At 38.0% G+C, this 14,657-nt stretch overlaps 1 protein-coding gene across 1 annotated transcript in view; it reads left to right on the top strand.

The window, feature by feature from the left end:
- LOC124159668 overlaps positions 1-14,657 on the top strand; it is a 36,464-nt gene that overhangs the window by 1,653 nt on the left and 20,154 nt on the right. The window contains exons 5-8 of the mRNA XM_046535575.1: positions 6,070-6,201; positions 10,134-10,244; positions 12,385-12,552; positions 14,319-14,470. Of these exons, the coding sequence (XP_046391531.1) occupies positions 6,070-6,201; positions 10,134-10,244; positions 12,385-12,552; positions 14,319-14,470 (563 nt within the window). The remainder of the gene's footprint in view (positions 1-6,069; positions 6,202-10,133; positions 10,245-12,384; positions 12,553-14,318; positions 14,471-14,657) is intronic.

Genomic DNA, 14,657 nt, shown 5'->3' with positions numbered 1-14,657 from the left:
TGTTTGCATTTTGAAAGAAATTACAGTATAACCTCTTTATATCGTTATGGAGGGGACCTAAATTTGGGCAAATTGATGAATGGAGGTTCACTAGAGAGGTTTCAGTGATAGGCACCATTTTTTCATATCCTTCGTAAATGAAAGGCACTACTGTCTTTTAAACCATTATATTTATGCGTTTAAATAAACATGCATGCATTAGTGAACATATATTTACAGTTTAATGATTACAGAAAGTGAGGGCAATCGCATGATTTTTATCATGTTTCGAGAGTAAACAATGTGATATCTCTTAATTCCACAGTCACTTAAAATAATTAGGATAGTCGGATACCTTTTTTTCTTATTTGCTGTTAGGTTTGCTCTCATGTGGAACGAAATGGCCACAACTAATGATTAACGTGAAAATTACAACATATACAAAGGTGTGTAAGAAAAAAAAGTAGGGGGAAACATTTATCGCTGAAATTGTCATTCCATGTACATAATCGTGGCTGCATTAATGGTCTTTAGTTGTCTTGGTACGATTTTCGGAGGTAGTAAGGCTGTCTTGGGGGTGTCTCCTTGGAGTGATAAGTGGAGGATTTACGAGATAAAGAGGTTCAGTACATGGAGGTTTGCCTATAAATTTACATGTAAATCTGACGAGACTGTAGGGGTAGTATGAAGTATGGAGGTTTATGTTATAAAGAGGTTCGCTACATAGAGGTTTTACTGTAGTTTGCTGACATAATGCGGCATGGGATAAGTAGAAGAAAAGCAAAATATACTTGTATGTGACAAATAACTCTAAAATTTAACTTGAGAAAGAAAGTATCCTACCTAATATAGTCTATCTATTGTAGTCGCTATGTGATCAGAAACACTTTGATAGTTATTAGATAAAAGAGGAAAATAGTTATTATTTAATTTCCCACTCACTGTATAACGCTTGTAAGAGACGTACCTTTTCTCCCAGAAATTGCAGGCGAAATCTTGTAAGTCTAATCAACACCCCCCTTTCCCTCATTCCCCGGTCGCAATTCCAAGGGGAACTGAGTGGCCTTGGTTTTCAGTGCAAGTCAGTCATCTGAAGCCCTAGGTCAAAAACAAGTGGTAGGCAGGGGAGGAGTTTCTCCCAAGTAGTTCTGTATTTTTACGATCCTCCTGTTTGCGTTTCTTACTCCTAAGCATTGTGCTGTCGTGTCATTACCTCAGAGGTGAACATGTAAAAGATAGCGCTAAGTTTTTCGTTCTGGAGGACGCTTTAAATTTACTGCTACGAGTGGGCAACCTGCAGCATTTGAATACTGAAAATAGTAATGGAGTATCAAACTTAGGGAAATGCGTAGTTTTGAATGACAATAGCTGATTGATAGTCAACATTTGTCTTGCGGAGTAATTTCCTTTATGGTGAGGGTCTGATTTTTCAGAAATCATCATCAGATGCTATCATGAGAATTATTGCAACTGAAATTTATGTTGGTATTAAAACCTACGGTTTTGAAAAATTCAAATGAGTGTGTATATTTTTGGACTAAATGACGGATTGAAGAGGTCGGAAGTGTTTGTATGTAAAGAGGGCTGAAGGAGAGGTAGAGGGGAAGGAGTGTGGTCCCTTTGTCTTTTATACAACAAGGCTACAGGTGAAGGAGCAAGGGACGAACATGTCCGATCTTGCATGTGACGTCATTGCATTCAAAGCGAAGGGGGAGTAATATGAAATATGCAGTTTACGTTGCGTGAAATTTCCAGTCTGTATCATCTTGTTTGAATGTGTTCATGCTACACTTGTTTCTTCCGGAAATTATGTTGTTTGGACTATATTGAATATTAATAGCCTTGTTGTAGCTATATAGCTTTGTGTCAATCAATTAGAGCTTAAAAAACTTTAATGCTGTCAGATATGCGTTGCATTGGGTCTCATTCTTTTTTTGAATCTTGTGCGGGTCATACATTTGCTGAAAGCTATTGAGAGACCTTTGGGTTCAGTAGTTGACTCACGTAGCATTTGGCCCAGGATGAAACACTTTTCCATTATTTCCATGGAACTCTCACTATCATTAATAAGAATTTAGCAGCTGGAGAAGTTGAGATCGTTGGAATACTCAGGCTTAATCACCCTCCTCCCTAAGTAGTTCCTATTTTCCGTAAGCTGAGACCGAGGAATTTTTTTATAGTAATAATAATAATAATAATAATATTTAAAAAAGTCCTCCGTCTCGGCTTCTGGATAGCAGAAAAAACCTTGGGATGTGGATGATTTTGTAATTATTATTCAAGACTTATCTTAATTGTTTTGGTATTCTGTATGCTTATTCTCCTTTCCCTTGGATGAGAACCTTATTCTGATGGAAAGTGTTGCTAATCAATTGACCCCTACTGCTGGACTGGCTAAAGTAATCTTGAGTTACTTCTGGTATGGGCATCTGTCACAGATAGGCCAAAAGGTTGGAGCAAGGTGAAAGGTAATCCATGTGATGGTGTTAGGTGAAAAACACAGATTGGATGTAGCAAACTCAGTCAATCATATCATTCCTGAAAACATGGAGCAGAATCATGCAAGCCTAGAAATTAATGCAGCCAGACTAGGCAAATACAAATTTTGCTCAAGGCAGAAGCTAAGGTTGGCAATTCTTTGCTGAGATTATCTGCAATGTGCAAGAAAATGGAAAATATGAAGAAGTTAGAATAGACAAAAAGTAGACATTAATGCTGCAATGTGGAATTTATTGGAGAATAATGACGTCAATATGGAAGGAAATGTAGAGGAAGAGTGTGAGAGAGTGAAACAGGAGCTGTAAAAGCAGCAAAGTAAATTAAATCTGTGGAGAGTGGGAGGACAACGAAACTTGATCACAAAGGAAACGATGAAGAGAATTTAGAGGTAAAATAAATGGAATGGAGTGGGCACCAAGGAAGGCTAGAGGATATAAAAGGAAATGAATGGAAGGTTATGGCAGGAAACTGAGAAAGCATGGGTATCTTGGTGGAAAAGGCAGGTGGAACCAGGACCCAGTATGGGCTCGCAGGGTTATTCTCCTTAGGGCCGGGTCTATAAAGGCCGTTTTACACGGGGTACATACTTGCACAATCTGACGTGTGTACAAAGGCACAGTCAAAATTGCGTTGTGTAAAGCGGTGAATTGCTAGAACAAATGCGAGAATGTGTGGATATGAGATGGCAAAATAGCCCCTGTTCTAATTTCGTTCATGCATTCGCGCAATTCCACGCCAATTTAGGTATAAATTCAGCTCCTAACCTGCGCAATTCCGAGTCCCAAGTAAAACGGCCTTTAGCCTTTGCTTTTCACCCTCACCCCTCAGAAGGGGGAGGACAGGGAAGGAAATAAGGATAGGAGGCGCTGCCATGATGAGAGCCCGACGACGCCTCCAGGGAGAGGATAGGGAAAAACCCGTGGTGTCATTGGGATGACTGGGTGGATAAGGTAATGCGAGGAAATGGAGAAGTTTCAGAAGGAATAGATATATTACATTTTCCTAGGTAAAGTCATGATTTGGAGGCAAAAGAGGGCAAGCCTTGCCGCATATTATGGCCAGGAATGGAAGGATGGTATGAGCTTTGAAAGAGGTTCAGAATTCATGGATTGAATAAATGGAAGATCTGTGTGTATGGCAGAGGGTAGTGACGTGTGGTGGATTAGGATGATCTTGGACCGGGAATTTTTAGCATGGAAATAGAGAAAGTGTTTCAAGGTGGGCATGGACAACATTCCTTCCATAAATTCTTCTGAAGCTCAGATATGAAATTCTGAAGGTAGTTAAATCTGAGATGAGGCTTTTCAAATTCTTCTTTAGGATTGATGAGGTGTTGGTGGAGGCTGCTCAAATTCTGGTACCAACAAAGAAGAAAGGTGTTTAATTAAGTGAATACTGCACTCTTAGCCTAATATCACATGCTGCAAAAGTTATACTGATAATTATTAGTGGATAAATGGAGATACCACTAAGAATTGTTTTGGTGAAGATCAGTTCGTATTCAGGAAGTGAAAGTCAACTTGAGATACAATGCCTGTAATGTAAGGAAACTAGTAAAGTGGACCCTATAATATAACCAGGATGTGTATGCTTGCTGTTTTGATATTGTGTAGACATTCAGGAGAGCACACCGGATATCGTCAATGAGCATTTGTAAGAAAATAGGTGTAGAATGGAGGGATAAGTGACTCATTTATATTCTGTAGTTAGGTTAGATGGCCCAAATTAGAATCAGGGTGGGTAGGTATTTGCTGATGTGTGAGACAAAAAAGCCATCACTATCACCCTGGCTGTTTAATCTGTTTGCAGAGGAAAAGGTGAGGGAAGCATGAGATGAGTTACAATAGCGAAAGTGGAAGGGTTTATATTTAAGTCAGTGCGATTCAGGGGTGATCAAGGGTTTTTCAGCCAGACAGAAAAAAATACTGAGAGGGTACTGGTTGGTGCTGAGGTAAGCATAGCAAGGAATGAATGCATGAAGATTAATCATTAGAAATCCAAGTTAAGTGATTTTGTGAAGGGTATTGAGCAAGGATGCTGTGACTTAAAATTAAACTTAGATGGGTCCAAACTAAAGCATGTGAGGCAGTTAACTATCTGTGCAGCTCATTGTAGGAAGTTGAACTCAGTGTTTAAGATATCAACAAGAGAATTTTTTTAGCCTAGGATGAATATCAGAATGAGAAAGAGCTAATGAGAGGGTCGTTGTGTTCGAGTGTAAAGAAAGGGCTAGTGTTGAGTCTGTTCAGGAGTCCATGTAATGATCTGTGGCGTGAAAATATGAATACTGAGAAAAGAGGTTGAGTAAAGACAGGAGACTTTTGAAAAATGGGTATGGAGGAGAATGAAGAAGGTTTTGACACAGGGGAAAAGGAAGAAGGAAGTATGTACTAGACATTGTGGGTGAGAAGAGGAAATTTCTAGAGGAGACGAGGGTCTGCATGGAGTGAGAAGGAAATTAAAAAAAAATGTCCGAGTAAATAATGTTATGTATGAGGGTGAAGTAGGTGGAATGGAATTGAATTTATTGACTGAATGAAAATGAATTGGCCTTATTGTGAGGGCAAGGGTCCCTGGCAGGCAGAGTTGGGAGATTTCTTAAATTGCGCCATGTAAAGCTACCATAACTGGTTGAGTACCTTTAATTGAAGATAAATTGCTTTTCATTTCATTGCAATCAGTTGACCAATTAGTTCAAACAAGTGTGTCTCAAGATTTTGCTGGGGCATTCAGTGATAATTCCTCATCAATGAAGCTCAAGTATCTGAAACTCAGAAATACCCCTTTAAAGGACTCAATGAAGGATTTATTTCGTAATAGTGTATGCAAAAACTCATAATGAGTGGTTTCAGTCATCCAATATTGATTAGGTTAAATTTTTTATTATTGATTTAATCACATACATCAATTGATTAAATCAGTTTAATTACATAGATATATAATCAGCTGTTTACATTGCTGAGATTAATAGTAGAATACCTCTTCAAATTGAAAGCAGTTTTTTTCATCTGGATGTCCTCAAGATTATTTGAGCGACATAAATTGGTATTTGGTTTCATTGAAAACTTGAATCGTGGGGCTACCGTTGGGGTCTCCATTCTGATTGAGCAACTGAAAAAGATTCCTGTTCTTATTTCTGTGAAAACAGTTTTACTGTTTTATATCCTATGATACTCACACCTAAAATTGGGTCACCCTAAAATTGCAGAAAATTTATATTGATGATTTTCTTTTTTTAATTAGCACTTTTGCCTTCAGTTTGAATAGGCTGTTTTGCCAATGACTTTCAACCAACATTTTTTCAAATCAGGTACATCATTAATTTGTAACTAACTTTAACATTGATTTAATAAGGTGACTGTTTTTGTTATTTAGTTGATTATTATGCTATGATGCACTTAACATCAAGTCACAGTTATTCTAATTGTGATCCAATTTTTTTCATATGCTTTGATTAGTATTGCTATACGAGCCTTTTTTGTCCAATTCATTAATTATTTTTGGCAATTGTGTAATCTTTTAATCCATCCCCATCACCAATTAATTGCCCTAAAAGTTACTAATGATCTTCATCTTATTTTTTTGTGGTAGGAATATGGTCGAGATAATCCATTCAACACTGATATTGACTTCCAATTCCTGCCTTTGAGGAGTAAGGTGGAAATTCTTCATGCCCTTTGTGATTTCCGGCTTGATGCAGATGATGTTCAAGATCTACTGAAAGTAAGTTGAAATCCCTTGGCATGAAAAAATATTTTTCTTTTCCTGGTTTATTTTTAAATGCCTTATTTATATTTAAACACTATTAGGTGCGAGGTGAGATAAGAATCTTTTTTAAGATATTAATGCTTTGCTGGCTGAAGTAACCATGACACAGTACTTACTCCAGAAATTGGATTTGTTTGAATTTATCAATATGGAGCTGTTGCTTGTTTGGTCTTAAACTGACAGCTCATTGCCCTGATTATGTGAAGTAATCTAACTTCTATCACCTACTTCTTATTTGGTTAAAGAATAGTGTTGTATTTGTGAGGTTTTTCTCTTCTGGTTTTACACGTGGAGTAAAATATTAATAGAAAAATTTTGCTGTATTGAAATTACATATTGTAATACAGTAGATTCCGTTTAATGGGTCCACCGGTTACTTGGGGCAGCCGCTTAATTGGGGCAGATCTTGAAGAACAGAATCCAATAGAGGAATATCCCAGAGTATTCTCCGCTTAATGAGGAACTTGCATGGGTCGTAGATTGCTCTAAAAACTATTTTGAATAAGTCAAATGGATACATTAGCTCGCAAAAATACCTTCAGTTTCTCCATTCAACATCAAAAGAAATAAAAAAATTGCATTTAAAATCGAGAAAAATTTCTCTGAGCCGACCACTGCGCGAAGACACCCGAGCGTTGCCGAGGCCAGGCGTGACGTCATAGGTGCCTAAACAACCGTAGGGAGTAGGGAAATACGCTGAGCGCATGGTGTAAAATTTGTTTTGAGGGAGTATTTAGCCGCTCATCGTCACTTTATTTTGTTCTGTTATTCTTGGGCAAGTTCTCCTATTGCTATTGTGCCTAGATTATTACTTGGGATATTAATAATGCGGCATCGGGATTATGAAATACAAGCGTTTCACTTCGTGTGTTTTGGTTATCAGAAAAATGGATGATAACGTTGCCACTCGTTCGAATAGTACACCTGAAATTCATTTACGTCTACATAATACCCCGCAAGCCGCCTAAAAGGCGTGTGGCATGGGGTGTTAGGACACCAGCCTTTTTTTAGGACACCAAAAATTGATGCCACGACCCTCATGGAATTTGTTAAGACAAATTATTGCTATACGCCGGCGGCAAATCGAGTTCTAAAGGAAACTTGTAATACTGGAGGATAACGATCGTAAGCTGTGCTGTTGACATTAGAGTAAGCTGTGCTGTTGAATTTGGCAACGCCGGATTAACGGAGAAGGTAGTCCTATCCGTCCCACGGTACGAATTCACAGCAAAACAGTCTGCACACAATCCACATGTGAGATCGCGAATCGGTTCCGCTGCCAACACACACACAAGCTACAACCTATTTAAATAATATAGGTAAATCCATAAACAATATACTAGCATATACCATAAAAATATAATGGGAAATAGGCAAATACTCTTATCAAAAACTGGATGTCACTATCACATTCTTATATTCATCACGTACAACTTACAATAACAGAACTCGTTATGATGAATACAACTATTTATTCACTGATTTAAACCCTTAAATTAGCCCACACAGGTGTCATTTCTCACTACTATTCGTTGAAATAATGGAATAACAAACTTCACACACAGTTTTTATTTCAATAGCGTGATCGTGAAATGTCATATCTACGGTGAACAACGGAGATTAGCACGCCACTGACAATTTTTACACTACTGTTAGACATTTATCGATAGCGTAATAGCACTTTTTACAATTCAATCACGATGGAACACTGATAACTCTTGGCCGATATTTTTCAACCTTGTCAAACTTCGTGCATTACAACAACTGGCACTGTGATTATTAGCAGTAGCTTAACGGGAGATGTCACGTTGAAAATAACACTATTTTGGCACAAAAATGTTTCTAGATGTCTCCAATCAGCGAGCAAAAGTTGCATTGACTGGAATTCACCCCATAATACAAGCACAGACAGTCCTAAACGACGAATTCTCCGGTACCTACGAATAAACGGATGAAGTTATTGTATATAAAAGCTAATCGGACATTAGTAAACATCAAAATCGTTCTAATTACATACTTAAATGAATGATATGCCGTCGATAACATCAACTTACAATTAACGTATCCCCCTTCCAATGGCCGTGGCTCAGACTCCTACAACGATGTTATTTAGGTATTATCAAATTTTTGGTTTAACTGCTCCAGTTTTATATTTTATGCCCTTACTCTGATATTAATATTATAAATAATGCAAAATACGAGGGCTTCCAAGCCTCTATCGTCGGATATTTATCTTTAAATATAAAATAATCAACACGTCTAACAAACGAAGCTCTCACAACTGCTGGAAACTATTACAAACAATCACAACAATAGCTTCGCGTGATGTTTAGGCACCTTTGACGTCATCGAGGCTTCGTCAGCAGTGGCTTGGGGGGTGAGGGAGTTTTTCCCGCGCTTTAAAATTCGTTATATTTATCATTAAATATCTCGCGAAGGAAAACTCAGATTTACATGCGGTTTTCTTTGTTGTATTCAGAAAAAAATTTTCTGTCCGCCTATGAAATAAAAAAAATTCATGCAAGTTCCCCATTGGGACAGCATGCCGCTTTATTGGGCCATGAGTCGGCGACATAGACTATATACTCGCGACGTTTTATAATAGGGTAGTTTCCTTCATCAAAGAAAACGAAAGGCATTGATTGCGATTCGTTACCCACCATTAGTGTATTCATAATACACAAATTATTTGGTTTTTGAAATACCGGTTTAGACGAATGGCAAGGGTCAAATTTTATCCTCATTTGAAAAAGGCCAGATTGGCGCCCATGCGATTCCACTCCACGTGACGTCACAGGGACCTAGTTTCTACACGAGAGGATAGGAATTATACATCGTCTGAGGTTACCAATGCATGCATGAGGCACAGAGCTCAGGGAAACATGTCTTAATAATCACCTACTAAAACTGGCTAAGGTCGGAAAGTTTTCTTCGTTTGATAAGGTATTAATAAACCTTTTTTTAGCCAAGCGCTACCATTCAGCAAGGTACTCAGCTACCCGCTGGCAGCCTGCGACGTATCAGCGCTAAGCCTCGCCTCAAGGTCACCTCACCGGGCGAGAGGGGGAACCAGAAATACGACGTACGGAGATATTTCCTGGCATTCATACTTGAGCGTCGCGTTTTCGCGCGATTGAAAATTTTCACTTTTCATTTAATCGCGAAAAATAGATATTGTCATTTAAAAATCTAAAAGCGTGAAATACGTACTCCAGGAGTAATAATCTTTCGATTAAGGCAATAAAAAAATAATAGGAAACTACCCTATTACAATATTTTGTTTTCAGAGTACTATTTTTTTTATATTTTCCTCCTTCTTTGATTTACTCTTATTTTTCACAAATGTTCCTATTCTTGCCCTATTTTGAAAGCTCTTCTTGTTATACTATCCGCAACAGGATCGGACTTTTCTTTAATAGGACTTAGTAAAAGACATTCATTCAGCGTCGCCCGAGGCTATGAAAAATATTTTTGACTAAGTTGTCATAAATTAACTAAACTCGCTGATTTATTTATCAAATTAATAGTTTAATAAACATATATTGTATTATAAACATTCTTCAGTCTTGTTTCTATCATTGCAACGTTTGTTTATGCCCATATACAGGATAGTTCGCCCTAATTGGGGCAAAGTGCACAAGTCCCGATATGTCCCAATTAACCGGAATCTACTGTATTTAATCTTGCAGGTTGTAGTAAAAATTCGTAATGAATTTTAGTTGCAGGTTATTGTTTGTCGCATTAATATCGAAAAATTGTTTACAGTGTTTATAAATAAAATCTGACTGATAATTATGCTGGTGGCAACCAAAAAGGTTTTTATGTCATTATTTGTGGCTTTTTTCTTTATTATTTGCTGATTTTATGAAATTTTTGTCTTCTTGCAGAATCTTGAATCGGACAGTTTAAGAGTTGAACCACTTGGTCATGATGAAGGGAACTCTGCATATTGGTATTTCTACGGCACCAGATTGTATCGAGAGGACTATCCCAAAGTGGTTGGTATTTCTTTGTTTTTTTTTTTTTGTATTCACATTGAGTTCTATTCCCATTGTGCATGTACTGGAATTGCTTGATATTTGTAGCTTTTAATAGCCTCAATTCAGTTTTAAATTTTGCATGGTGAATTTGTGCATTATCTTATAATGACACGACATGAATCAGGCTTGGGTACCTATTATTTTAAATTTATCACATGATGATTGGCTTTCTAAATACCATCAAATTTGTCTGTGTTAACTAGGGTTCTACAGTAGACTCTCGTTAATACGAACAACGTTGTTACGAAGTTCTCGTTATTACGAAGCAAATCGTTGGTCCCGTCGAAAAGGCCTATCCAAGCTATAGTAAAAGAAACGTTATTACGAAATATTCGTTTTTACGAAATTACGAACCCAAGTTCCGGTCCCGGCGGTTACAATATGAACTTTATTACGAAGTTACACGCACAAGTCACGGCATTTAGGTGGATATTCACAACACTTAAGTTTTAATAATCGCGCCACGTTATTCTCGTGTACTATGCTTAAGAGCGTCAATTATGTTTCTTTATTCAGTTTACGCGCTACATCATATAACAGCCCTCATTCCTGTGAAGTCGTGGTGACCCACTCATAACCGTTAGTAAATTGGATGTACAGTCAATCCTCTTCCTATGCACATTCGATGTACGAATTTTCAGGGATTCGAGCATTCAAAACTTTCAAATTTCAAATTTGGTGCCTTTCGATTTGGCCGATACTACGCGGTTTGGCGCTGTGAAACTCTCACTGTAATCACCATCTGAATAAGGTATCATTGAATCTGGTGTGAATTTAGGAACTGTTCAGCGTTTCGCCCGTTCTTCGTTACCGCGGGGAGACATTTTGTCGGCTCCGGATGCATCGCAGGCCCCGATGGATCAGGTCGCCACAATCGTGAGTTAGCGCATACGTGTAATGCAGTGTTGCATCCCGCAGGATAACCGTACTCCTCGATAACTTACATGCAGTCCGGCTGGCGAGGGGTGTCCGATTACGGCACAATAGGAGGGGTGGATAATCCTGCGTCAGCACGGTTTAAAGCCAATCGCTGTCCCCCAAACGCACCTCACACCCTCGTCTAGTCATACAACTTTGTCAAATGCATATTCGAGCACCGAAATAAGCCTGACCAACCAAAATAAGCCCATTCTTCGAATCACAAGAACAAGTAATTATCCCTCTAGGTCCTTCACGCTCGTCGTCCCTTCCGGTTATTTTCTTCATGGAACACTTTGCAAGCGTTTCGCTTTCTTACCTGGCTCCCATACCCCCTACCCAGCCCATTGTCTGTTACTGGACAACTCTCGGTGGCCGGACTGTAATTTTATCAACCTTGGAACAAGGTCTTGGGGCGCATCTAGTTTGAACATCGGAGTTCATGTGTTCGGGAAGATATCAACCTTCGATTGCGTCATGGCGTAGTCTTCTGTTGAAAAACTGAAACGAATTTTCTTGTTTATATATATTTCCGCGTAATTTAATAGCGTTTATGATACACTATTTCTTTCGACGATTCTTAAAAGAAACGTTCTTACGAACTTCGTTATTACGAACCTCCGATTTTTCGGCCCCGTGAACTTCGTAATAACGAGAGTCTACTGTATTCACTTTCTTGTCTGTGAACATAAATGTAAGAAATTGAAACATGTGTCAACCTAAAATAGAATCAAACAACCAGAATAAAGGTTCTATGGACTAAATTAATAATGTGTTGAACTACAAAATTAGAGTCAAGGTAATTCATTCAGGTTTTTCGCTGAGTCAAGTGTTGAAAATTTGCCGGTGTTTGTATGCACGCGTCTTCTATTGTCATTTGTCTTTGTCCCGATGATGATGGAAGACATATAAACGAATTAATGCGCTTGACATCATACGCTGGGTAAGTATGGGATCATTCTTCAAGTATGGTTAGATTTTGCTGCAATTTTTTCCAGTTAGGTGCCCAACACCGCCTTTGCAATCTTTCCAAACGTACCTATCAATTTGTTTTCCCCAAATGTTGTTGGTGATTCACTTTGTGGTCAAACATGTTTGAAGTTCCGTGTAAATTAAAATTTGAATATGGTTATGTGTAGTATGAGTTCAAAAATTAATCTATTGGTGTCTATAACTACAGAAAAAAAGTGTGCAAGATAGGAAGAGAAAGGTGCGGGATGACAAAAGGAAGAGAATGCGCCGAAAGAAGAAGAAAGGTGCTGCTGATGAGGATGAGGATGTGGTCAGCGATGGGGAGGGTGATGACGCTCTGTTGAGGGCAAGGACAGGAGATGGGGCCAAGTGGCAGGTGAGTTATTCTTTTAGCAATTCTTAAAGTCAAATTTTCATATTTGAAAAAGCTACCTTTTTAAAACAGTAAATTGTAAGTGGACTTCATTGCAATCTAATATGTCGACAGTTTTTGGCAGTGGCATAACTACTGGGGGGAATGACGGGGTAGATCCCCTCCCCCCCCCCCCATCAAAGCCTCGGAGAGTTTTATAGTACATTAATTCTTACTGTGATATGATGATTTCCCATGGAATTATGAATGAAACCAAAATTTTAAGGGCAAAAAAGATGTTAAATGTATTTCTTGGCATTTCATTTTTCAGAAATTTTCCCCGGGGAGTTGCCCCCCCCTTCCTCCCTAAAGCATATTCCTAGTTTCGCCACTAGTTTCCAGTATTGTTGTCTACATTGATACCTTTTTCTGATAAACACCTTCTCTGATCAAAATATAGGCAAGTGGTTACACTATTTCTTCCAGAGATGCTGAGAATCTTAAGTATCTGCCTGCTGAGACTCCTCTTTTATAGGGGCTTTCCTGTCATATTGGCAATGTCGCAGTGAATTTACAATAGCATTGCAGGCTTGCCTGATTATTGTACCAAAATTTCACTCGGGATAAATTGCACACTGCACAATACAGTAATAGTTATAATTTTTTATAGCCTACCTATACTATACTGCTTCAACTACAGTGGAACCTCGATCTATTGTTCCTGCATTGATCATTTTCCTGCATTCATCGTTTGCCGATCCTTGTCCCAAATTAAGTCCAACGTATGGTGTAATTTTTTCCCATATCTATCATTCCCTGAAGTATTGTTTTCCTGCATTGGTCGTTTGAAGGTCATGGTCTCAATGTATTATTTTCCCGCATCCATCGTTTGACGAAAATGAAACGAAGTATTTACAAAATATTACTGAGAACTTCAGGCTTGACTTTGTGAAACCTCTCCATATTGGAAACATATGAGTAAAACTTTGTCAGGTGCACTATTATATTAATATGGGCACAACCTGGGTTTCGTAACATAGTAACATCTTCAGGTTCTGTGCTTCATGTAGCTTAGGTAACTATTTTTAGTATCTGTCATGTTTTAACATTTCCGAAAGTTTTGGGAGCAACTTAAAAAAAACTAGCTTTTGAAAATGCATATTAGGCTTTATGATGAATGAAAATTGTACTTTGTTTTTCCACATATGTTCGGAATACATGTGGAAAAACAAAGTACAATTTTCATTCATCATGAGCAACTTCCATAAAGTAACGCCTGAAACCATCAACTTTATTAGGCTTTATGTAAATTTTTGAGCCCAAACCTACAAGTTTGCCAAAAAAAAGCCCTGGAATTCTTCAGTATACTGGGCAAAATAGGCTGGCACTAAAAGGGTTAAACAAGGGATTAATTTTATGGACTCGTAGTTGAGTGTGAGAGACATTTCCTGAAAGAGTATTTTTGAGAAAAAAATTAATATGTTAAACTTTGAGAAGGCCTAATAGGTCAGGAATTCTCAAAATTTTATACTTATACTCATCCCTTGCCATGAACCATTTCTGTCTCTAGGGCGATTCATGTCTTATTTTTTCAAGGGTTTTTTTGTGTCATATAATTACTTAGCTCAAGAAAAGTCTGGTTTTGATGACATGTGTAAGGCAGAACTCAATGTCATAAATATAGGCTGTAATTGATAATGTGAAAATGGTCTTTTAATGACTTTCTAGCTTAGTTTGTCTGCCAGAAATTCCATTTATTGCTGTATATAATGCTACGTTTTATATTGCAGGTGGTGTGCTATTCTGAAGGAGATTGGGAGGCTTTAACTGAGCGCTTACATGGATCTTCTTCTGCTGAGGAGAGAGCCCTTCACCGTACGCTGGCCGAGGATTTCTTGCCTGAAATTCCACGTCTCTTTGCTGAAAAAGAAAGGCTCCAAAGGTAAAGTCTCGCTTAAGAGTTGTCATTTTGCCTCATGCATTAGAGTGATTATTCAATTTGAAATCACCTAGTCAATTTGTCAACAATAAGGAAACTAATTGCTAGGTGTGATAATTAAGATTGGCCATTAGTTATGAGGAGAGCTGTGTAATATTGGAGAATAAATTTATAAAATTCTGGTTCATTA

The sequence above is a fragment of the Ischnura elegans genome, chromosome 5, assembly GCF_921293095.1.
Source record: "Ischnura elegans chromosome 5, ioIscEleg1.1, whole genome shotgun sequence".
Classification (NCBI taxonomy): domain Eukaryota; kingdom Metazoa; phylum Arthropoda; class Insecta; order Odonata; family Coenagrionidae; genus Ischnura; species Ischnura elegans.
The sequence above is the reverse complement of the archived record's forward strand: the minus strand, read 5'-3'. Positions and strand labels throughout refer to the sequence as shown.